Below are 25,332 nucleotides of genomic sequence, written 5' to 3' on the forward strand. Positions count from 1 at the left end.
AGGCAGAAAGTTGTGCAAAGAATAAAAGAAAGCAAAAGTTACATTTCCAGAACAAACTAGACCCACTTACCCACTCTTTTGTTTCTGGTGATAGAATACAAGAAACATTCTTAAAAATAATTTAAAAATGAAATTATTCAATTATAAATTTTGTCCAGACACCCAGAAATAGATGGTGAATAAGAAATGAGAAAAAGATAGTCATTATTGCCTTGAATCAAAGTATTGTATAAAAGAGCCTGGCTCTCATACATAAGAGTAAACAAACTACATATTTTCATCATGAAAGCACACAAAAAAATTGCCCTTTTCTTTGGGGTGGGGGGAGACTAATAAGAGCCAGAAAAATCATACATTCCTTGTAAGATTCCCAAACTCTTGTAGATATGTGGCCTTCTCCCCTCCCTAATAGGATCTGGTAGTTCTAGTCACTTCCACGCCCAGGAGGTGGAAGCAAGAGGGGCTGCTATTCAAGGGCAGACTAGTTTTGCACAAGAAACCAAGAACTGTGAAGTCCCCTGACCCTAGAAAAGTACCACAGCACCATTGTTCATGACATCTTCTGTTATTTCAGATGCACACCCAGTTAATTCCCTGCTTGAGTGCACCACTCTCTATTATGCATACAGGTTGCACATGGGTCCAAAGCCAAGGTTGCTGAAGGCGTCTACTGAGCATTGGAGGAGAAACCATCCTTCCTAGGCCACCCACAATGGGAGCTGAACAAAAGTTACAAAACATACATGAAGAAGTGAGCCATTGTTTCAGGCCTCAGGGCAGCACTTAGTTACACAGACCTCAGTGTCAGATGAGAACAGGAGGTGAGAAGATGGAGTTGGCCAGTAAGGCATTTTAGAAAAAGTATTTCTCTTATTTTCCAAATTTGAAGTAGCTGCATATAGTTTCCAGTTGATTTTCAGCCTACTTTAGGAGGTTTATAAAAGCCGTTCTATAAGATAGACAGTTTATTAGACAACATAATACATTGATTCTCACTTGGACAAGAAGATGACCAAGAATACTCTCAAAGTGAAAGAAACAAGAAATTTGAGTTGACTTATAGGAGCTCATAGGAGAAGAAAGAGTAAAGAAATGAAAGATGAGCAGTGATGAAGAGCCCTAGGTAAAAATGCATTTAATTATTCACATGAATAATCAGTATAGTAATAAAAATAATTGGCAGGGCTAGAAAAAGCAGAAAGTGGTCCCAGAAATAGAAAAAAGATGATTTTTATACTGAAGAAAAGAGGAAGTAATGGGAGTTGCATGGGGGCAAGTGTCGAAAGCATCTATCAAGAGGTTGCTTTAGAACTGAGAAACTTAACAGAAACCCATGGGGGAGGGGAAGGAAAAAAAAAAAAAAAGAGGTTAGAGTGGGAGAGAGCCAAAGTATAAGAGACTTAAAAACCGAGAACAGACTGAGGGTTGATGATGGGAGGGAGGGTAGGGTAGGTGATGGGTATTGAAGAGGGCATCTTTTGGGATGAGCACTGGGTGTTGTATGGAAACAAATTTGACAATAAATTTCATATATTAAAAAAAAAGAAATGGGAGTCAGAGTTTATGATTAATTGAAGAATTTTTCAAATGGGATCCCATGTTAACTTTAGCAGTCTTGGAGGCACACAGAAAGAGAATAACCAATTAGTTATTCAATTCCTTCAGCTGCTTTAATGGGATTCGTGCCTTTGTTTCGGTTTATCATGAATTAAGTACACCTGTTCCCTGCTAATCAGTGCAAACTGTGAAGGATGCAATCACTTAACCACACTTGATTCCCCCCAAAGTAAAATACACTGTTGTGTATAGATTTGGAAGCAGATAGGTTGGGGTCTGAATCCCAGTTATGCTGCATGTTAGCATGTGGTGTGGGGCAAGTTACTTCATCTCTCTGAGCCTCTTTTTTCTCATCTGCAAGATAGATACAAAAAATACTGAACAATGAGGAGTACTGTAGAAATTAGAAATAATCACTGTAAGACACAAGGCACCCAGTAATACTCAATACACGGCAGCTACAATTATTCCGCAATTGGAAATACGTTCTTTCTAATGGTAGCAATCTTTGATGAATGTTGGATTTACCTTGAAGGGGAGCAGATAACAAGTAACATAACAAGTTGAAATAGTTTCTGTATTTGAATCATCTAAGCTAGGTCAAGGACAGCCATGTTATGTCTACGATGCTCTAGTGTGCAGAATTCTCAAAGCAGCAAGACTGCATATTATGAAGGCTTCAGTTTTGCAATGGCTTAGAGAATATCACTTCACTTGCTCTAGTAGCCATAATATGCAAAACATGAGCACGGAATCTTCGGTGAAAGTGAGAATGAGCATACCAAGGCAAATTCCAGGATTATGTCAGCAACTGCTCTTCTGCTGCTCATTTTGGGGTAGGCCCATGTAACAGCTATTGGACCAGTGGTTTTCATGTGTTACCACACAATCATATAGCTATGTTGCAGTGTTTACTCTTAATTGCCTGGAGAAAGTTTTAAATGTGAAGGCCCTTACTCAAGATAGAATATAGCACTTGAATTTGGGGAAACAGCTTTGGAAATTCCCAATTCTTACAAGCTACTTCTCTCATATTTGTTATTAAGAATTTTCTATGAAGATCTGACTAACTTATATACCTGTCCTTTTCACAAGGAATAAAATGACTACTTAAATAATATTTAAAAGATGTTAATTGCATCACTGCTTTATCCTAAACAACTGTATTTGATATCCTTAAATTCTTGACTGATTGGAAAAAGAATATATAATTTCAAATACTCATGATATGTTACAAAGAGACTGATAATTATTAAAAGTTCTTCCCACTGCATGTCAGAATAGGAAGAACACTTGATTTCTTCTAGATTTTTTTGTCATTTTGGATGGCTGGCATTTGATAGAGAATGTATAACCGCATTACAGTGACTCTGAACTGTAGAAAACCAAATTATCTTCTTGTGTCAAATGGAAAATTATACTTTGTACATATCATTTCATTTCCCTATATCCCCCCTGCCTTTTTGGGGGCATAGTTAAGGGCTAGGTTAACACAATTCAGGTGTTGATAATATTTTATTGAGCATTTTGCAAGTCATAAATGTGCAATTTATCTCATTTCCTTTGTGCACATATATCATCTACCCGATTTTATATTGTGGAAATTGAGACTCAGAAAAAATGACAGGTCCAAGGCCAAATTGTTAGTAAACAATAGGGTTAGTACTAGAAGCCAAATCTTTTAATGTTCAGTGCAACAGAATTTGCTCTTCTCCAAGTTGTCTTTATTTACATTATTTACTTATTCATGAGTCCATGGTTCATGCAGCAAATATTTACTGAATGTATCTTATATGCCAGGCACTGTTGTAGGCCTTAGAAATACAGACCACAAATGGACTTCATCCCTAAGCAACTCATACTTTGAAAAATAAATGACAACAGCTCCTGATGGGAAGTGCTGTGGAAGCAAGGAAGGGAGGAAGCCAAGGTTGGTGGGGGTGGGGGTGGGTCGTGAAAGGAGAAGATACCCTCGGGCAGCAGGTAGAAGCCTCCCTTCATGCCAGCATGCCCAACCAATGTTATCATCATTTGAGTGCCAAGTCCTGGAAAAGATGGGAAAGCACAGGCCTGGGGTACAGATGAGCAGGAGTTACTCAGGGGAAGAACATGGGGAAAAGCCTTCCAAGGAAAGGGAACGGCTGGCTGTGTGAAAGCACAATGTCATGACGTTGTATGGCTCCTTTGGGAAACTCTTTTTGGCGTAGTTGAAACGAATGAGGCTTGAGACAGGGCAGTAGGGAAATAAACCAAGAGAGATTAGCAGAGGCCAGGCACTGAGGGGTTTATGGGTTTGTGTACCAAGATAAAGAATGTGAACTCTACCCTGAAAGGTATGGGAAGTGAGCAAAGGATATTTAGCAGTGGTATGATGAGATCTGGGTCTTAGAAAGCCCTCTCTTGCCCTAGTGGAAGACCCGATTGGAGGAGCCAGGCAGGATCACGGCAGGGACCTGCAGCAGAAGTGAGGAGTCCTTGAATTAAGGAGGTAACAGTGGGGGTGGCAAGCCAAGATTTGAGACATAAGGGGGCAGACTTGTTGAATGACTAGGTGGGTGCAGGGATGGGAGGCAGCAGTCTGAGATGTCCCTTAAATTTTTGTCTGGGATGACTGGGTGGACAGTGATGACATTCTCTGAGTCAGGGAAGAAAGGCAGAAAAACAAATTTCCCTTTGGAGGAGGCAGGCCATACTATGTCCGATTCTGACATGTTGAGAGTATGAGATGCTTTGACAACCTTTAGGTGTGGATACTGATGTATTCATAGAGATGTATGATGCCACCCTTAACGTAAAAGAGAAAACTGTGTTTCTGGATAATTTTTAGGGATTTTTTGATATTTTCGACTGAAAGCATTTATTTTACCATGGAAATTCATCAACATATAGGAAAAGTAGGTATACAAATAAGTAAAGGTGGGTCTTACAGGAATCTAAATACAGAAGCACATAGATCTAAATATTTTTCCATGTGCTCTGTTAATATTATTCAAATATATGATTTTAAAAAGCATGTAAAATACCAATCTTGAACAGTGAATTATTTAAAAATCTTTATTAGTCCCACACCCATAAGACATACTGCATTTACTCTGAGAAGGAAATGTACACCCGAAGGGGGAAGGGGAAAAAATAGTTTCCTTGAGTGAAGGAATGGGAAGAGCCGATCTGTCTGGCCGCTAGCCAAGTGAGAGAATATTGAAAAAGCTAGATGTTTCAAGATAAATCTCCATTAATCCATCTTTTACCAAAGTTATCACTTAAAGTCCACCTTTTGACATGAAATATTTAATAGGAACTTATTTTAGTCACAAAGCACCCTTTAAAAGAATATAATATTGGACCCTGTACTAGGCTAAAAGAAGAAGGTATTAGGTGACTGAAAAGAAACTTGCATTTTAAAAAAAGGGGTGGGGAGGGGTGCCTGGGTGGCTCAGTTAAGCATCCTACTTCAGCTCAGGTCATGATCTCAGGGCTTGTGAGTTCAAGCCCCACATCAGGCTCTTTGCTGACAGCTCAGAGCCTGGAGCCTGCTTCAGATTCTGTCTCCCTCTCTCTCTGCCCCTCCACTGCTCGTGTGCTATCTCTCTCTCTCTCTCTCTCTCTCTCTCAGAAATAAATAAAAACATTTAAAAAGTTTTTTAAAAAAAGGGATGGGGAGAAGGGACTTGTGGAAAGCCAAAAGTTCATGAGAGTTTCTATTGAAAACTGAAAGGTTAATGACAACACAAAAGTTTCTTTGCTGTTGAGGACAGACGCTTCTTATAGAATGGATAAATCAATAAAGTTCATTTTCTAGTGGCATCTGGAACCACAATTTCAATCTGTTGAAATGGCACAAAGACAAAGAACAAAGCACTAATAAACACAAAAAGGTTGTCTTTTAGCAAGAAGCTCCGTTTAAATGGCTTCCACTCTGGCAGCTTATATTCAGCTCCCTGATGGGGACCAAGTCCCTCAGGAAGGTGTCTTTTTGTTGGGGGCGTCCATGATGTTCATTCGTCTTGCATAGAAAAATTAGAACATAACAAGCTTCTAATCATCACTTGTTAATTCAAAACAAAAAGAATTCTTTATTTTTCCATTGAAAGCAGATTGTAGTAAGAAAGCAGCATTCTCCAAGGTCATATGCTGTTGGCAAAGCTCAAAAAAACCTTGTAGTCCAACTTGCTTATGTTCAGCTGTGTTTACTTAGACTTAACATGACAAAGTCTGCCTCTGATTATACTATTATACTGTGCAGTCATCTGCCCACAGATAAATAGATATTACACAAACTTTTGGAGAGAATGACATTTGGCCTCCATAATTTTGGAATAATTTACTAGGTACCTTCAACTGAAAACACCAAAACGATCCACAATATGTTTTTGGGAATGAAACATAAATATTTCATCTTACAAAGGGAGCCGTCTCCCTGACCTTTATGGATTTTAGGTGATTTACTAACAAAGTATGGTACTGGTTTGGAAGGTGTGGGGTAGCTCTGCAACAGGCACTTTGAGGCAACATTTATTTCAGTCTTTTCAATAACCATCAAGATTTCAAGGAATTTCTGTAAACACACTGTCACTTAAAGAAAATAACTTTCCATCAACTTTTGCAACAATTCTCCAGAACAGAACATGCATATAAAAATAAGAGTTAACTAAATTATTTCCAGAGACTGCATCTTGGAGTCATGTTTATACTATTGGTAGAAAGCAAAAGCTCAATGTTTTACCACCATAGCTTACACTAAACGCACAATTTTGCTTTTGGAGTAATGTAAACCATTTCCACAGCATACAGTCTGTTCCCGATTACCTAAGAATTGATGCTGGCCCATCATATTTACTTTGCTTGCTGTTGTATTTACGTAACAAAAGGTGTACATACTTTCCTCTCCAAACTAAGACCGTTTCCAAGGTGGGAGTACTTATTATATTCCCTGGCTATCGGTCAGTAAACCAATCAATCAACAGATCTTTAGTGCACTTTGCTAACAGCTGGTAATACAGTAGTGAACCAGAAGGAGACGGTTCTGCCTTCTGAAATTTACCTAATGAGAAAAATGATAAATGGAACACATGCTGTCACTTTCTGGGTTGCTCAGTTTAATTTATATAATTATGAAGGGTTTTCCTCCACTGAAATGGATATATTCTCAACCCTGACTCTCATTTTGTTATTGAATTAACTTAGGGCTGGAGCCCTTCATTCGGAATTGCGGTCTGTCAAGGGAGCCCCAGGTGCTGTGTTGTGCCAGGCCCTCTACCAGCTTAGGCCATGTCTGTGAAAGGATTAGGTTTGGACTGATTCATAAAAGCCTTCTATTTTGGCTTTTATTCCAATTTACTAAATTTGCTTTGATAAGCGCTCTGTAAAGGGAACTTACGTAAAGGAGGGCACTGCCACTGTTTTAGCAACTGCCGCTTACACTTAATAAGCAAAGATCTCCAAAAGCCTTCCCCTCTAAAGAACTGAATCGACCCACGTACCTTACGGCACATTCCCCCATTGTCTTCTTTTACCGACTTTGAGATTCACAAAAGATGATCTCATGTGTGTGTGTGTATGTATGTGCATATATGGAATATCTTTCTAAATGTGCATGCCTTTAAGGTCAGCAAACAAATCCATAACATGTGCTGGAAACTACTGTCCTCCTCATACCAGTCTCTGCAAGAGAATACATTTAAGCCTCATTAGCTTTCAATGTAAAACTGCACCCACAAACATTCTAGAAAGGGCAGATTTCTCAGATTCGACGCGTAGTCAGAGAACTGAATCCAGGAAAATGAGGGAGTACGAAATTCTCTTCTGAAGCCCAGCCACATGACAAAGCCACTGATGAAACAGCAAGCCCGGTGAGAAGGCTGCTGCTGCTCAAAAGAAATGACTTTCACAGCCTGACATGTAGGTCCTGTGAGAGCTGCCTCAAAGAGGAAGGTAAGTGGTGTCAGAAAACATGGGGGACATGCGGATGACCACACAGTTTACTTTCCAAACATGGGGGCCGGGGTGGGGCAGGTGATATATTAAAGTAATGAAAACCCTTTAAGTTCCAAGCCAATACTCAATCACTTGCTGGGTGATTTCTTACAGAGGAAAAGTAAATTTGCAAATCTTGTTAGATTGGACCGAGACATAACCAAGTACTTGCACAAAAACTAGGACAGAAGCTCATTTTTAAAAGGAATACTAACATCCTATATGCACAAATTATTTTCCATTCAGTCCCGGCTACCGGGCGGCAGTGTTAGGTCTAAGAAAGGAACAGCAGCCATCGGTATCTCCAGACAAGCAGTTCACTCTCTAAAACACAGAATTTAACACAAAAGAAAATGTTAGTTAGCAGATCACTGATGGGTATTAGTTTGCAGAAGACATGTAATTGAATCAAACTTATACGGCTCTCAATGTTAACCAAAGTTGGAAGGAAAAAAAAAAAAAAAAAAGGAAAGCTTTCACAACCAAAAATCTTGAAAAATTTCCTCTATTTTCTGGTTTCATTTTTCCCAGAACTGAAACACCACAAAATAACACCACCTCAGTGCACTCACTTCCAGCTCAGTCAGGAAGTGCTGAGGTACATAAACATTTTTTTATTTCACTTTTTTACAAGAAGGTGACCAACATTTTCTTAGCCTTCCAAAAAGCTTCAGGTTTGGAATACATTTTGGTTAAATGTCAGCAAAGGAATTTGCTCATCGTTCAAAAAGCACTTTTTCTTTCCAACCTTGGAATATACGTAGCAACCGTGTTGTGAATGGAATGACAAAAAGGCTCTGAGCCACAAAAGGGGAATCCAGTTTTACAATTCCGAAAAGAGTTGTGTGGGGAAGCATTCTGTACAGGAGGAAACAGGAATAACAAGGGACATTCATAAAGCACAGCTTGTCGAGTGCTTTCACGATCATTATCCATAGCTCTGGGAGGCAGGAAATTTTCTTTCCCTCATTTTACAGATATGGAAATAAATCAGGGAAGCTAGATGATTTATCTAATGTTTCTCTGTTAGTGGTAGAGAAAAAAATATCTGAACCCAGATCTTCAAAGTCTAAAGCCATAACTGGAAGGCATGGATTGAAAACCAAACGCCAGCATCGTGCATAATGGGAAAAAACGAGAAGTGTTGCCACAAAGGTCAGAAGCAAGATAAGAATGTACACCTTCATCACTACTATTTAACACTGTACTTGGGGGTGTAAGTCAATGCAATAAGCCAGGGAAACAAACTCACGGCAAAAAGTTCAGAAGGGAGTTAAAACCATCACTCTTTGCATGTGATGCAATTGTATTACTAGAAAACAAGGAAGTCAAGTGAACACTCCCCAAAGTAATAAGTAAATTAAGGTGGTACCAGAGTATAATGTTAACAATTGGAAATTAATAGCATTCTCACATAAAAAAAACAACTAGTTAGAAAGATGCGATGGAAGAAAGGACTCGACTTACAGCAAAACATAAAAACAATAAAATACCTAAGAATAAATTTAAAAAGAAATATTCGAGACTTATTTAGAACATTTTAGAGCCCTACTAATGGCCGCAAAAGAAGACACGGACAGATATACCACATGTTTGGATAAGATGATTCTACATCCTAAAAATATCAATTTTCTGTAATTAATTTGTAAATGTAACACAATTCCAACACAAATAACAAAAGGTTTTTTTGTAGTAGACAAGTTGATCTTAAAGTTAATATGAAAAAATAATCAAGCAACAATATCTAGACAAACTGAAAAAAGAAGAATGAAAGTAAGCACTGCCAGATATTAAACATATTCTAAAGCCTCACTAATTAAAACAGTGTGAGACTGGAACATGAGTAAAAAGAGAATTCAGTAGAGAATAATGGAAAGATAAGATAGGCTCAGTTTAAAATGTGGTATTTCCAACCAGGGAGGAAGGAAAAAGATACATTGATCAATAAATGGTATTAGGATAACTGAGTAGCTACGTGGAAAAAAAGTTGAATATTTTTTTTTCACGTCATGTGATACCATATCTCAAACTAAGATGCATTCCAAATAGAGAAAAGACTAAAGGTAACAATTGAGACCATGGAAATATTAGAAGAAAACTTGTGATACTCCCTTCAAAGTTGTTAAGTGAGAAAGTTCTATCGCTTAAAATCTAGAAGTCATACAGGGAAAAAGTATGAAATGTAATTACATTTTTTAAAGGTGAATACTTGGGGAAAAATCAAAAGGAAAATAAATACATGTATATTTAACCGGGACAAAATATTTGTTACTCACAAGTATCTCCCTACTCCATAAAGTGTTCTTCAAATTAATAAAATATTATCCACGAGAGAATCCCATATCAAAAAAAAATATGAATAGATACACACACTGGAAAAATGAAATTTTGTGACTGGCTTATTTCATTTAAAATAATGTCTTTAAGGTTCATCCATTTTATAGCATGTGTCAGAACTTCCTTCCTTCTTAAAGCTCGAATCGTGTAAACACCACATTTGTTTATCCATTCATGTGTCAGCAGACACTGGAGTTGCTTCTACTTTTTGGCTATTGTGAACAATGATGTTATGAATGTGGGTGGACAAGTATCTGCTCGAGTCCCTGTTTTCAGTCCTTTTAGATGTGTACCCAGAAGGAGAGTTGCTGGATCATGTGGTAATTCTATTTTTGCTTTTTATGAAGAATTAGCATACTGTTTTCTATAGGGGCTGCCCTGTTTTGTATTCCCACCAGTGGTGTACAAGGGTCCCAATTTTTTCACATCCTCGCCAATAGTTGTTAATTTTTTTTAAATGCTTATTTATTTTTGAGTGAGAGAGAGAGAGAGAACACAAGCAGGCAGGGGCAGAAAGAGAGAGGGAGACACAGAATCTGAAGCAGCCTCCAGGCTCTGAGCTGTCAGCACAGAGCCCGACGTGGGGCTTGAACTCATGGACTACAAGATCATGACATGAGCCAAGTCGGACGCTCAACTGACTGAGCCACCCAGGCATCCCGAATTTTTGTTTTTTTTGATAGTAGCTATCCGAATGGGTATGAAGTGGTACCCCATTGTGGTTTTGATTTGCATTTCTCTAATGTTGAGCGTCTTTTCATGATTTGCCATTTGTATATCTTCTTTGGAAAAATGTCTATTCAAGTCCTTTGCCCATTTTTAATCGGGTTGTATTTTGTTGCTGAGTTGAACAGTCTAACTTTTATATAAAATAGGGAAAATAATAACTTATATTCATATTTTCTTTTAAATATATAAGGAATCTCTGCAAGGGCACATTAAAAGTCAAATATTTAAAAAATGTACTTAGATGACATCCCTCTGTTACATATTTATAGCGTCCTGTATTTCTTTGTAGTATTTGGCACACCTCTTTGTTCAATGCTTGTTTCCCACAATATGCTGTCTGTCATGTTCATTGTTTTAGCTCCACGTAGCAGGAAGGATTCTTACTGATTCTTTGATAACAGACTCACTAACTGATGAAGAGAGTCATTTATCATGTTAGAACATATTATGTTATGAGGATGCTAAACTGTCAGATTACAAATAGTAGTAGTCATGTTGGAAAGCAGAAGAAAGGACCTGAGGGAATTAAGCAGTAAGTTCAGGGCTGCATTATGATTTTTGTGTGCTCTAGGTACCTTTGTCTTTGCATACTCTTTCCTACATAAAAAAATGTTAAAGTTATATATATGTGTGTATGTGTGTGTGTGTGTGTGTGTGTGTGTATAATGCTTATTTGTTTTTGAGAGAGAGACAGAGTGTGAGGAGGGGAGGAGCAGAGAGGGAGACACAGAATCCAAAGCAGGCTCCAGGCTCCGAGCTGTCAGCATGGAGCCCCATGCGGGGCTCAAACTCACAAACCACAGGATCATGACCTGAGCCGAAGTAGGACGCTTGACCAACTGAGCCACCCAGGCACCCATGTTAAAGTTATATTTTATGACTACATCAACATATTGATGTATATAAGCCACGTTTCCTATATATGCATTACTATTATGTTCATTTTTCTTTTGATTTTAAAAGAAATTAAAATGGAAGTATTTCCATGGGTCCTAGGCTTTGTGCTACTGTGGGAAGTTGGCTCTCAGAGAAGTAACCAAGGGAAAAAGTAGTGGATGTGAAGTATTTTTCTTAAAGGAAGCAGACTTATGATACCAAAGACTTGGTCCTGGGGGATGAGAGGCAACATAAGTATGCATGAGCCCAGCATGCACAAAGACAGGTAAAAGAAACACAAATTCAACAATATTGGGGCTCATCTTCCCTACTCCCGCACGACTGTTCCTTGGCCCTCTCAGACAATCACTTGCCACAGTAGTTGGCATCCACCGGCACCAAATATGGGCGAATCTTGCAAAACTAACTTAGTAAGTTTTGAATTTCAAAGACAATGAAAAATAAAATAGAACTTTCTTCCCACCATACTCTCTAAAATGTTCCTTTAGTTAAATCACTTGAAATTTCAAGGGAAATTTATTTTAAAAACAACCCTGCTTTTCTAAATGGAAGCTTATGGTCTATAAAAAAATTCTATTTGAAAGCATAGTGACTCATGTCGTACATGTGCAGATGAAGTTAAAGTGGCCTGTGCGTGATTCCATCAGAAATGAGCAGCAATAAAACCAAGGTCAACTCTGCACCCTTAAAAAGATGGAAAAGTGGATAATACTACCTTCTGTAAATTTTCTAAATAATTTTCTCCTACAGTCCATGAAGAGGGAAACTATTACCTCTCTTCACTGATTTAAAGAATTTTTTTTAAGAAATTCTTCCAACCCGAGAATATTAAAGTATTTAACACCTAGTGTGACATGAACAGCAGCCACTTAGAAGAGATGTTGGCTGTACAGAAAGGGGCCACTGGTACACACTGTCGGGTGTTTTATGCTTTGTTGTAGAAAAAACTTGGCTTCCAACCTCACGTGTTCTTCCCTCTGGTTTAGTTCACTGACCATCACAAAGTCTTTAAAAATTTTTTTTTTTTATTTTGAGAGAGACAGAGAGAAAGAGAGAGAGACAGAGTGGGGCAAGGGCAGAGAGAGAGACAGGGGGAGAGAGAATCCCAAGCAAGCTCCGTGCTGACAGCATGGCTCCATCTCACCAACTGTGAGATCATGACGGAGCCGAAATCGAGAGTCCGAAGCTTAACTGACTGAGCCACCCAGGCTCCCCACAAGGCCTTTGATCTTTTGCCTGAATCTATACAGAACCTATATTTTTCTTGTGAACCATTCATTTATGTAGCCATTCATTCATCTATGCATTTTCTTTATACCTTAACACACACACAAAATCAACTACAGATCAGTTTTGTTGGGTGCTAGGGATGAATGAGACAGAACCTGTATTTTAAGGAAGTCAAAATGTAAGTAGGGCAACAAACTCGTTCTTTCCTTCACACTGATTTCTGGCAGTTCTGGTGACAAGAACAAAGGTGAGCTACAGATGTGGCTCCCTACCATACGCATGAACGGCCATGAAGATAGCAGGGTTTCTTTAAGAGTATAATTCTGTGCTCGTCTAGAGTGGGACTGAAGGTGTATCAACCAGTTTTCAGCCAAATGGAACTCTGATTTCCTTATCTTTGACGCCTCTTCCTTGACAATCACAGGTTGTAATGAGAAGCTCTTTCCCTAACTTGCTGCCTACAGCCACCACAAAGGCACTGCTGTCCAAAAGAATCACAGTGTGAGCCACACACGCAAACTACATAAGCAATTTTCAATTTTCTAGTAGCCACACTTAAAAAAAGTAAAAGGGAAAAGATAAAAATTATTTTAATAAAATATTTTTTATCTCAATATAGCCCCAGATATTATCATCTCAACATCCGATCAATATAAAAAGCAATGATATATTTTCCATGCTTTTCCCCCCCATACATTTAAACACATTTCAATTTGGATTAGTCACCTTTTAAGTGCTCAGTACCCTCATGTGACTAGAGGCTGCTATATTGGACAGCACAGTTCTAAGTGACTCCAGATAGAGAGTGGACACATGAACCACTCTATGAGTCATTCCTTAACTCTCACAGTGATATAGTGAATTCCAAGGAATCTTAAAAAGTACAGAAAATGTGCATAGTTTCCTACAGCATTCCTGTGAAAGCAGAGATTCCTAGAATTGTCCCACAATGAAAAAGCTGAAGATAAGACAGGGCTTGACTATGGCCATATATTTTGCTTTCTATTTTTAATCCCTGGTTTAAAGAAAACTCTTATTCCAGATTCACTGCTAACTGGTCACGATGACCATTTCCCCTTTTTACCAGCTTATCTTCAGTTTCTGCATTAGTACGAGAAGGAAAGATTCCTTGATGTTGTTGACTCGGTGCACGTTTCAATACGCTCTTTTCCCCTTCACAGTCCCTTCTTATCTTATTTATGGGACTGTGGGAGAAGACTGAACAAGGCTTATAAAAGGCTTATACGTAAGCCCCGGTACTACTCAATAAATAAAGAATATCAGTTTAAAGACACACCGGCACTACTCAAGATGGAATCCACAAATTCCTTCAAGAGCCTATTCAGGCCTAACTTGTCAATAATTCCCGGTATTTAAAAATTCTCTGATCCTTTGGCATGCAGAACGTGGCCTGGAAATAGCCATTCTTCAGTTCTATTCTGATTTTCCCTTCTTCCTTCAGCGCTTTCCTTTCTCAATCCAAGTAACTTTTCAAGTGTTCTTTTCCCCACATCACTATGGAGTGTTTTTTTGGAGGTTTCTCCTCTAGATTTTCTTTCCTATTATACATTTCCTCTGCCTTTCTATTTCTGATACCTTTATTTTTTATACCTGGCATGTAATCATATTTATACTTTCTATCTTTGCTCTAGATTATTCTCTCTCAAAATCAGATTCCCTAGCTCTGTGTAAAGATAGAGTTATCTGATGCATAGTCAAATATTAAAACAGTCCTTTCTTCCCAGGAAAGAAGTTTACATATAGTTTACTTCAAGTACCCAAATTTAAAAGATCAATGGTTAAAACAAAGAGGTGAATGAAGTGACTTTTGACTCTGGCTGAGTCTTTTTATGACAGCAGAAAGAATTTGAAGAAAATAGTCTAATTGTGATGAGCTGGTTAGAGAAGGCAAAATGTGTCTGAACTTGCTCCTTTATTTTAACATCCCCCCCAGCCTTCCTCTGGTTGATCGGTCAGAGAGTAAGCTAAGGATCAGGGAATCACAGAAGCTACTCCAGTGCTTGTGGGAAACATGCACAGGGCCTGATTTCCAGTTTGAAGATTTCTACCTCATCAACACAAGGTTATGATGACATTTCTGGTCTACCCGTAAGTCCATACCTCTGCCAGTTTCTCAACAAAAATGTTCACTAGTGATATTTCTAAGTCCCATCGTGGCACTGAACAGGATGTTTCCTTCAGAAATACGATACACTGTAGCCCAATCCTATCCCTGCTTTCAAGTAAGATGAAAATCTTTTTGTCCTGCTCAATCACAGGTAAGAACAAGACTATACATGCTAGATAACCTTGGAAATGGAAATAGAATGAAAGCAGCAATGCTTTAAAATCACAGACCATCAACAACAAGGGAAAACCTATCACTGGGGGAAAGAATGTATCTCTTAGAATAACACAGTTTCAAATTGGGATCAAATGGAAGAAATTATCTAATCTACTCCTTTCTTAAAATACTATCCAGGGGCACCTGGGGGGCTCAGTTAGTTAAGCGACTGACTTTGGCTCAGGTCATGATCTTGCAGTTTGTGAGTTTGAGCCCCACATCAGGCTCTGCTGACAGCTCAGAGCCTGGAGCCTGCTTCAGATTCTGTGTCTCTCCCTCTCTCTCTCTACCCCTCCCCTGCTTATGCTCTATGTCTCTCTGTCTCTCAATGATAAATAAATGTTAAAGAAAAAATGTTTAAATCATTATCCATTTTTTTACACCATTTTCTATTCCTATATTATGTTCTTGAGTTTTCCTCATCATATATGTTTCATTTTCTTAAAGAACATCTCATGAACCAAAGTGTTTTCTGTTGGATTCATTGATTTGTTTTCTTCTTTTCCCCAGAAGCTTTAATACCACCCTCAGTTTCCCGACTGGCCAGGGGGATGGAATGGGCAAGTCCATTACAGAGATGACCTCCACACCAGCTGTCCTGACCTGGATCCAACCCCACGGAGGTCGTGAGAGCACCCTGTGCCTAATCATCAACTCTGCTCCAAAGAGGAACTCCGAGAAAGTTCTTTTTTTTTTTAATACATTTTTTTAATGTTTATTTATTTTTGAGACAGAGAGAGACAGAGCATGAATGGGGGAGGGTCAGAGAGAGAGAGACACACAGAATCTGAAAGAGGCTCCAGGCTCTGAGTGGTCAGCACAGAGCCCGACTCGGGGCTCGAACTCACAGACCGTGAGATCGTGACCTAAGCCGAAGTCGGACGCTTAACCGACTGAGCCACCCAGGCGCCCCTCCGAGAAAGTTCTAAATTCACACAGCCCCAAGGAGACTAGAAACTCCAGAACTATCTTCAACTGGGGTTCCAAACCTAGGGGTAATAATGGTTGGGTTTTAAGGAATCCTCGAGACTCCGAAAATCATAAAGACTTAGAGCTGAAGAAGAGAAGCTCCCATTTAATATCACAAATACCTTATAAGGAAAGGGAAGGGAAGGAGCCCCAAGGCCCCTTCAGTTTGCTTAGCATCCTGGTGGGTGGGTTTGAGCATGCAAAGGTAGGCCTGGAACAGAGTTTGGGAGCTGAAGCTGGAGACAGCTGGATTACACTTACACTGAGTGAAAAGAACTTGGAGCGTTTGAGGCAACTGGGGACCTAGAGGGTAGCAGGAAAGGGGGGGAAGGAGGAAGCGTGAAACTAGTGAGATGCTGTTAGGCTGTGGACCACACAACAGGAAGGGAAGACTCCCATGTGGGATGTCTAAAGGACACTTAAGAACAAGGAAAAGTAGTGCTCCGTATGTGACTGCTGCGATAGAAGTCCCTCCTCCGTTCCTTCCACATGGTGCATACGGTCTGCTACATGCAAGCGTCTCCTGAGAGTGGAAGGCCTTGCTGGCACTTGAGGAAGGGAGTATATCTCCTATCTGAATCAGTGTGATGCGCAACAGGGACTGCATATGTGGGATGGCAAAGTAACCCATAAACTGAATATAGTTTGGAAAGTACATGGCGACAGATGCTTTGAAGACAGAACCCTCAGGCATAGTCAGAAATCCTCAGAAGGGCTCAATCTTACATAGCATGAATAAAGTGTGTCCAAGAGAATCCTCCTGAGATCTAAAGAATCAGAGAAAGCTCTTCTGCCACGTGGGTCACACTACAGTGTGGGGTGGGGAGAGTGGATGTGAGTTCCACTGGAGAAGGATCCAAAGCTTTTTATCCAGTTTTCAAAGCAGCCCGTGTACAAAAGGGGGAACAGCTCCAAATAAGTTAAGAGTCACTGCTTTGGAGAGTTCTACTCCATAAATGATTTTTTATTTTGAGTGCACTTCACCAGGATGGAAAACACCGTAAAATCAAGTGGAAAGAGCCTGAAAGAGTTGCTGAGAGACTCAACTTCTCTTTCTGGCTCTGCCATTAAGTAGCTATGTATCAGTGGGTCACTCCTTCCCACTCCGCGAGAAAGCAGGAGTAATTATCCTTATTTTTACCACGCAGAGTTGTAGTGGCGATCAAACGAAATAACAGATGTTCATGTGCTTTCTAAAGTACATAGAGCAACACAATATATTATTAGCTCTAATCTGGCATTAGAGTTGCTAACCTAATACCAGAATAGTAAGTACAAAAATGACCTTAGTAAAAATATTTTTACAATTCAATCATGGATACGATCCCCTTTTCTTGCCATAATAAACAATGGGATTCTGCTTTAAAGGATATTTTTATCGTGCATCCAACTTGTGGAGTCTCACTGGGTTCTAGCTTCACTTGACAACTTCTATTTTGTGACTCTTCTGACCTACTGCCTTGCTCCTCTGCAGGCGAGCACGTCAAACTTGTGCACAGGAAAAAGAGGTTTTGCTTGCTTCATCTACGCATGGCAACGGGGCATGACATTTGATCTCAACACAGGGATTAAGTCATTCACAAGCAGAGCCCAAAGGGAGGAACAGCTCCAGAAAAACAACCAGCCTTGCTGGTACTACAACGTCCAGAAATTCACAGTCACTTCTGCTACAGTTCTAATTTGTAGTCTGTCTGGCCCTGAGAAATCCAACTGCAGTCTCTGTGGTTTAAATAAAATGTATCTACAGCAGCTTGGAGCCATGTTTTAAAATGTTCCATGTTATTTTAGTTCAAGGACAAGCTTTTAAAATTAAAAGAAAACTTTGGCTTTAATTATAGATTACAAGTGAGGGTTTTATTTTTTCTTTTTTATAAAGGAATGCTATTGAGTCCAACTTTTGGGGAAAGCATTTAAAACAAAAAAATTAATTCTTCCCCTGAAGTAACAATCTTCATTAATACAGGAAGATCAAACACCGAGAACATACGCTCACATGTAAAGACAACATTTTTTGTGGTTTGAAAACTAGGATAGTCACAGTGTATGTACTCAGTATGATATTTTCCAGTAACTTCAGTTACATTTCACGACCAGGATGCAATATTTTAATAGGCATTACTGCTGACACAGTGACAGACCTAATAAAAGGCAGTTGATATTGTTGTTTAACCTTAAATGTAAGAAAGAACCAATATCTCACAATATAAACTTAAGAAGCAGAAGCTGAGTTACATTGTTCATATAACACAAGGATTCAGTGCAGGCGTCTGAAAATACCAAGTGTCTACACTATCCTTAAAACTTGGTTTAATTTAAATCTAATGTTTGTGAAATGTATCTATTCTGCAATTCAAGGCACAATTTTTCTGTGGATTTATATAGAGTGGCTTCAAGTAGAAGCCACTAGCAGGGGCTGTAAGGGAAACCCTAGACGTCTACCCCAGGCTCCAGGCAAGTGCCAGCTCCTTTCCTGCCTCAGCATTCTGGGGCCACTCAGGATGTTACAGGAAGGGCTCTGACTGTAGCCCTGCTCATTTTCTCAACATATTTGTTTCCACTTCCAAAGGAACAGGCCCCTGTAATAACGGGCCCATATCACCCCTGCTCTGTGTGATTGCTGGGGAAGGAAGATAATTCCTTCTCCACATGTTTGGACTCCACAGCTCTCAGGGAGATTGCTTCAGGCAGATGCTTGCTTCCCTCTGGCCACTGTTATGTCCCTGGATTCCTTCTCCTCTCTATAGAGATGCTCTGTGCTTCTTCCTGGGATTCTATGGCCTGAGTGCCATTGCCTCTCCTACAGAGAAAGCTCTGTCCTCATGACATCATCTCCAGCCTCAAATGCCCGACGGGGACCCTGAAAGAAAGAGGCTGCGGTACGATAAAGGAAGTGATGACATAAATTCTGGACTAAGGTTGTAGCCAAAGATGAAGGAGCCACAAGGCTGACACTAATCTTCTGGAATGGGGACACGATTAGGATGGCCCAGAGAAGCCAAGGAGTCTCCTTTGAAACTCTCGCACACATTCAATCACTTAGAGATTTACAAGTTCTGCTTTCAAAATACCGTGTGGGAAATGGGGGATGATAACGGTACCTATTTCAAGGGGATCTTATGAGGATTAAGTAAGAAAATGCATGTCAAGTACTTAGCACAGTGCCTAGCACTTGATAAGTGCTCAGTGATTACCAGCTATTATTACTATCATTGTTATGCCCCAAACTATTTAGACCATGCTGTTTCATCTCATGGTGGGGGATTCCCCACAGCATAAGGACATAGGCTCCTTTGGAGGTAACAAAAGGGAGCCAGGAGGTAGAAGGTGGCTTAGAAAAGGAGGCAGGAGGATCTCCCAAGGATAAACTACAATCTTTGTAACTTTCCCTAGGTATGTGAAAAAATAAAGGACAGTTGTGCAGAGCAAGGTTTTAGAGTCAAACAGATCTGATCTCAGATCCTGGCTCTGCAGCATCACAGCTTATGTGGGCAAATTTTGCTAAGTCTGTTCTCTCAAACCAAGGATAGTACAACATAGATCATAGAACTACTGTGGGGGCTGAATAAGATAGCACATGAGGGTAAAGCACAACACAAACACATTGTAAGTGTTCAATAAATGGCAGCTGCTGTTACTATGTGTAGTCAATATTCATCATCCCACTGGTAACCATCTAGGCATCTACCTTAGAAATACATTGTCAGGGGGCACCTGGGTGGCTCAGTCGGTTAAGCGTCTGACTTTGGCTCACATCATGATCTCGTGGTTTGTGAGTTTGAGCCCCATGTTGGGCACTGTACTGACAGCTCAGAGCCTGGAGCCTGCTTTGGATTCTGTCTCCCTCTCTGTCTGCACCCCCCCCCCTCAAAAATAAATGAACATTAAAAAAAAAAAAAGAAATACACTGTCAGTTGTCTGATGGTTGCCAGAATGTTAAAACGTCGGCCTCATGTTATGAGATAAAAGCATTGTTAAGGAAAGCAAGACTAACCAAATGTATAAAGGGAATACATATGTGTGATTTTTGTGCTCATATGTAACTAATTATGTAAATCTCAACTAATTTATTTAGACAAGATTTGATTACCCATTTTATTTTTTATTTATTTATTTATTTTTAACATTTTATTTTTATTTTTGAGACAGAGAGAGACAGAGCATGAACGGGGGAGGGGCAGAGAGAGAGGGAGACACAGAATCGGAAGCAGGCTCCAGGCTCCGAGCCATCAGCCCAGAGCCCAACGCGGGGCTCGAACCCACGGACCGCGAGATCGTGACCTGAGCTGAAGTCGGACGCTTAACCGACTGCGCCACCCAGGCGCCCCTGATTACCCATTTTAAAGACCGTCCATACCGAAAGCATTTAAAGCAGTATATTTTTCATACGTGATAATCAAAAGATCACACTAATGATAATGCTTGTTGTCTAAACTTGCGAGGTTGAATGGGCAAAATCTTATCTAAATCCCCATAACTAAGTGATCTCTGCTGGGATAGGCAGAATTTTGCCCCCATGAGTTTTCTCCCAGGGTCCCATCTGTGAATATGTTACATTACATGTTAAAAGCGGTGCTGCAGATACAATTAGGATGATCGATCAGTTGACCTTAGAATATGGAGATTATCCTGGATTATCTGGGTGGACTCAGTTAAATCACATGTGTCCTTTAACTCAGAGTGTCTCCTGTGGGGGCGCAGGGCAGAGAGATTCAAGTGTGAGAAGGAACCTATGTGCTGTTGCTGGTTAGAAAATGCAGGGGACCAGGCAGAGGAATGGGGCAGCCTCTAGAAGCCAAGAGTCAAAGAAGTGGGGACCTCAGTCCTACAACTACAGGGAAATGAATTATGCCAAAGCTTAAGTAAGCTTGTGAGTGAGCTCCTGTCCGGTACCCCCAGCTAAGAGCCCAGTGTGACTGGCACCTTGATGTCAGCCTAATGAGACTCTGAGCAGAGAATCCAGTCATGAATGCCACACTTCTGACCTACAAAACTCGGAGATAATTAATGGTGTTAAGTTGCTGTTTGTGGTAATTTTTATTTTTAATTTTAGAGACAGAGAGGGTGCATGAACGGGGAGACAGGCAGGGGGATAGAAGAGAGAGACAGAGAGACAGACAGAGACAGAGAATCCCAAGCAGGCTCCATGCCCAGCACAGACCCCAACACGGAGCTAGATCCCACGACCCTGGGATCATGACCTGAGCCAAAATCAAGAATCAGATGCTCAACCGACTGAACCCACCCAGGCGCCCCTGTTTGTGGCTGTACCAAGAGAAAACCAACACCTAGGCATAAGAACTGTTCTTTGCTTTATAACCACAGCTATCCCTTTTGAATCTGTCATGGTTAATTAATTTAAAAATATTCATTTCCTGACTGTGACAAAAAGCTGTCTATTCCTAGTAATGTACATGCCATGATCTCAAGCTGGCCTTCTGGCATTTCTATCACCCTTCTTAGTTTCAAGGCCTTCACTCCATATTTTCTTAGAATAACTGCTTGGATATACTGCTGCCCGTTAGCATATTCGACAGAGGCTGTACAGGATCATTGGAAAAGAAAGCCCTTCAAATCTCTATCTTCCAGGAAAAGCCTTCTTGTGAGGGAGGCAGTGCCTGCAACGTCTGGCTAAGGATCGTGTCTTATGTGTACCGCTTACTCTCTCTGTCCAACACAGGACATGGACCAGTGATGGTAGGTAAAGCCCTCGACCTCATCGGTATGATTCGAGTGCTTCAAAGCCTATACCAAAGCATTTGCTGTCTAATTCGGGGAAGGACCCACCCAGTGTTACAGAGACAGCCTAACACAATGACAATTAAGTTACCATAAGCAAAAGACTCTGAAAATGTTAGGTGTTCCAATAAAAGAGGGTGCTGCTCTAGGAAAGATACTGGGAACAGTGGTCTATTTTATATTAATTACTGTATAAATAGTACAGTTTCCACATGTTGACAGCTGGACAATCAAGCATATCCCTGAGGGAAGAAAGAAAACTCATAGAAAAGTATTCTGTGGTCAGTCCATCGCTGCCCAGAGACATGGAAATGTGGCGAAATATTCAGTCAGCTTAGCCACAGTTGAACAAACTGAGGAAGAATCTGGATAGCAGAGCCCTGAACAAAGACCATGCCCTTTACTGTTTAAAAAAAAAAAAAAGAAAAGAAAAAGTAGAGAGAAAGAGGAGAGAGTGAGGGAAGAAGGAAAGGAAGGAAGGAAGGAAGGAAGGAAGGAAGGAAGGAAGGAAGAAAGGAAGGAAGGAAGAAGGAAGGAAGAAGGAAGGAAGGAAGGAAGAAAAAAGGTATTAGAGAAAGTTGAGATATTTTAATAACATGCAAATTTTAATATGCAATTCATTAATATGATATTTTTGAAATATAACCCTTTCCCTCTCACAGTATATTTTGATGTATAACTTTAATCAGCTACATTTATCGCACTAGCTAAAAATTATTAAAGCAATCCAAGTATAAAAGGGTAAAAGAAACCAATCTGAAGCATATGATTTTTTAATGCTCCATTAATTGATAATTTTGCTTGAAGGAAAGATTGGCAAAAAGAAATGGAATTTTTAGCTCCTTGTTTTTACTTAAAAATTCCCAACAGTATTCACTCAAACAAAGGACTTAAGTTCTCCACTGGAAGGATAAAAAGAAAAGTTAGTTCTAGCATATCCTGCCACATGCTTAACTACAGGGTAAAGCAGTATCTATTCAGATTCTAATCACATTCTAGAAGTGTAGTATTTATTAGGTTGAAGACTGCCAAGTACTACTATATCATAATTACAGACATTTTTAAATTTAAATTATATTTAGCTCTTTAATTCAAGCACTGTAGTTTGGAAAGTGTTACCCATCAAAATGTGTCATGTTTACGTACTGAAACCTAGCAAGAATATTCCAGGAGTTCCCATGTTCCATTCTGTATATAATTACTCTTTATTCATTACTCCTTTGATATTCAGAATCTATGCATAATTCTGAATGTGTGCAAACTCCCACTAAAAACTATCAGCAACAAACATCTTTTATAATGAAATCACTTACTAACAGTCTGTATTACAGAGTTCCCTTTAAGATGGTGCACTGAATAAGCTTCATTTACTTTTCTCTCAAAATCCCATTAAAACTACAGAATGTAAATTTAAAAACAGATAAATGCCAAGCAGTGCTCGAAAACAATAAAGGGCACCGTCGTCAAATCAGAAAAGCTGAAAAATTCATGAAAGATGAAATGGCATTAAACTGATGAGGAAATCTAAACAGAGAACCACAACTCAAAACAGGTGGAGATCAAGACTGTGGCAAAGTGTTAGCTGCTTTTCCCAACAGGGAAGGTACTGCAATTCAGCAGTTCACAGAGAATAAAAGTGGCCCACGGGAAGAATCATGAAGGTTACCAGTTAAAGCACAGACATCAGGGGGCACCTGGGTGGCTCAGTTGGTTAAGCGTCCGACTTCGGCTGAGGTCATGATCTCACAGTTTGTGAGTTCGAGCCCCGTGTTGGGCTCTGTGCTGACAGCTCGGAGCCTAGAGCCCGCTTCAGATTCTGTGTCCCCCTCTCTCTCTGCCCCTCCCCTGCTCACGTTCTGTCTCTGTCTCTCTCTCTCAAAAATAAATAGACATCTTAAAAAAATTAAAAAAAAAAGAAGTAGAGAGTAGAAATTCAGGTAACCCCTAATCTCTATAGGGGTTGTGACTGCTATGAAAAAGGAATAAGATGTTCTTGGAAAATAAAAACATGATACCAAAATTAAAAGAAAGACTGCAGCAGAAAGGTTGATCAGTAGAATGGATGGGGCAAAGCTGAAGACCAAGCAAGAGATCTGGAAGGTGAAGACGAGGCAGCTGTAAATGACGTGGAAGGGAAAGATGAGAAAAGGTGTAAGAGGAAGAATAGAGAACCAAGGGATCCCAGACCAAGATGATTTCACAGGTGAACTCGCTCCAATCTTCAAGACATGCAGAAAAGCTAATCCTTACTTTGTTTAAACTTTTCCAGAGCAGAAAAAAGATGAAGAACTTTCTAGCTCATTCCACAAGACTGGCATACCTGGAATATCAAACTTGTGCAAGGAGAGCACTAGAAAAAAAGAAAACCATAGACAAAGCTCACTTGAGAATTTTGATATAAAATGGCTAAATAGTTAACGAATCAAATCCAGAAATATATTAAAATAATGATACATTGTGATGGAACAGAATTTTTCCCAAGGATTTAAGGAAATTTAAACACTAGGAAATTTACTCAATATAAGTAGGTTAAAAGGGACAGTCAAATGGTATTAAAAATTGTGGGATTAGTGTCTGATAATTACAATAACCTATTTAGGTATGAGTGTGTTTTGGGAGTGGGGAGAATCTCTTATTAAATAATCTAGGAATGACAAGGGGATCCTTACCTTGATAAAGTGATTATATCAGAAATTTTCTGCCAACATTATACTCAATGGTAAAATATAAGAATAGTAAAATATAAGAAATATAAGAATATAAGAAATATAAGATAAAATATATAATATTCATATATATATATATATATATATATATATATATATATATATAAGAAAAATATAAGAAAAACTCCCTTTAAAGCCTGCCATCACTACAACATTGTTTTGGAAAATTTGGTCAATGGAATGTAACTGCTGAAGGGAAGGAGGAAGGGAAACAGAGAAAAAAGGAAAATAAATATATAAAACTGTTACTATCTGACAGTTATATGCTTGTGTGTACTCTGACAATATTATATCAATATTATATATCAATTACATATTATATCAATATTATATAAGAAAAATGTACAAAATACAACAGATTTCCTACATATCCATGATAACTATTATAATATGTAATAGATAAGAACTCATCCAGAATGGAAACAATAAGAATAACAAAATAAGACATCTAATAATTAAAAAAAATTTTTTTTAACATTTATTCATTATTGAGACACAGAGAGAGAGACAGAGCACGAGCATGGGAGGGGCAGAGAGAGGGGGAGACACAGAATCTGAAGCAGGCTCCAGGCTCTGAGCTGTCAGCACAGAGCCCGACGCGGGGCTTGAACCCACGAGCAGTGAGATCATGACCTGAGCCAAAGTCAGACGTCTAACCGACTAAGCCACCCAGGTGCCCCAAAACATCTAATAATTTAATGAGAAATATGCAAACTCTATGTAAAGAAAACTATAAAAATTTATTGAATGCCCTGAAAAATAATCAGAATAAGTGGAAAAATATACTATGTTCCTGAGTGGAAAGACTTGGTATAGTAAGGATAAAAATATTCC

General features: G+C 39.4%; 1 protein-coding gene across 5 annotated transcripts in view; it reads right to left on the reverse strand.

Moving 5' to 3' along the window:
* Positions 1-25,332, reverse strand: part of MKX (mohawk homeobox) — a 68,403-nt gene that overhangs the window by 16,001 nt on the left and 27,070 nt on the right. The window contains exon 6 of one of the 5 annotated variants that reach the window (XM_045463336.1): positions 17,872-18,893. The exons of the other annotated variants lie outside the window; for them this stretch is intronic. Coding sequence (XP_045319292.1) covers positions 18,874-18,893 — 20 coding nt within the window. The 3' untranslated portion in view covers positions 17,872-18,873. Of the gene's footprint in view, positions 1-17,871; positions 18,894-25,332 lie in introns of those variants that run through there. 5 annotated transcript variants of the gene reach the window in all.

This window comes from Leopardus geoffroyi, chromosome B4 (assembly GCF_018350155.1).
Source record: "Leopardus geoffroyi isolate Oge1 chromosome B4, O.geoffroyi_Oge1_pat1.0, whole genome shotgun sequence".
Lineage (NCBI taxonomy): Eukaryota > Metazoa > Chordata > Mammalia > Carnivora > Felidae > Leopardus > Leopardus geoffroyi.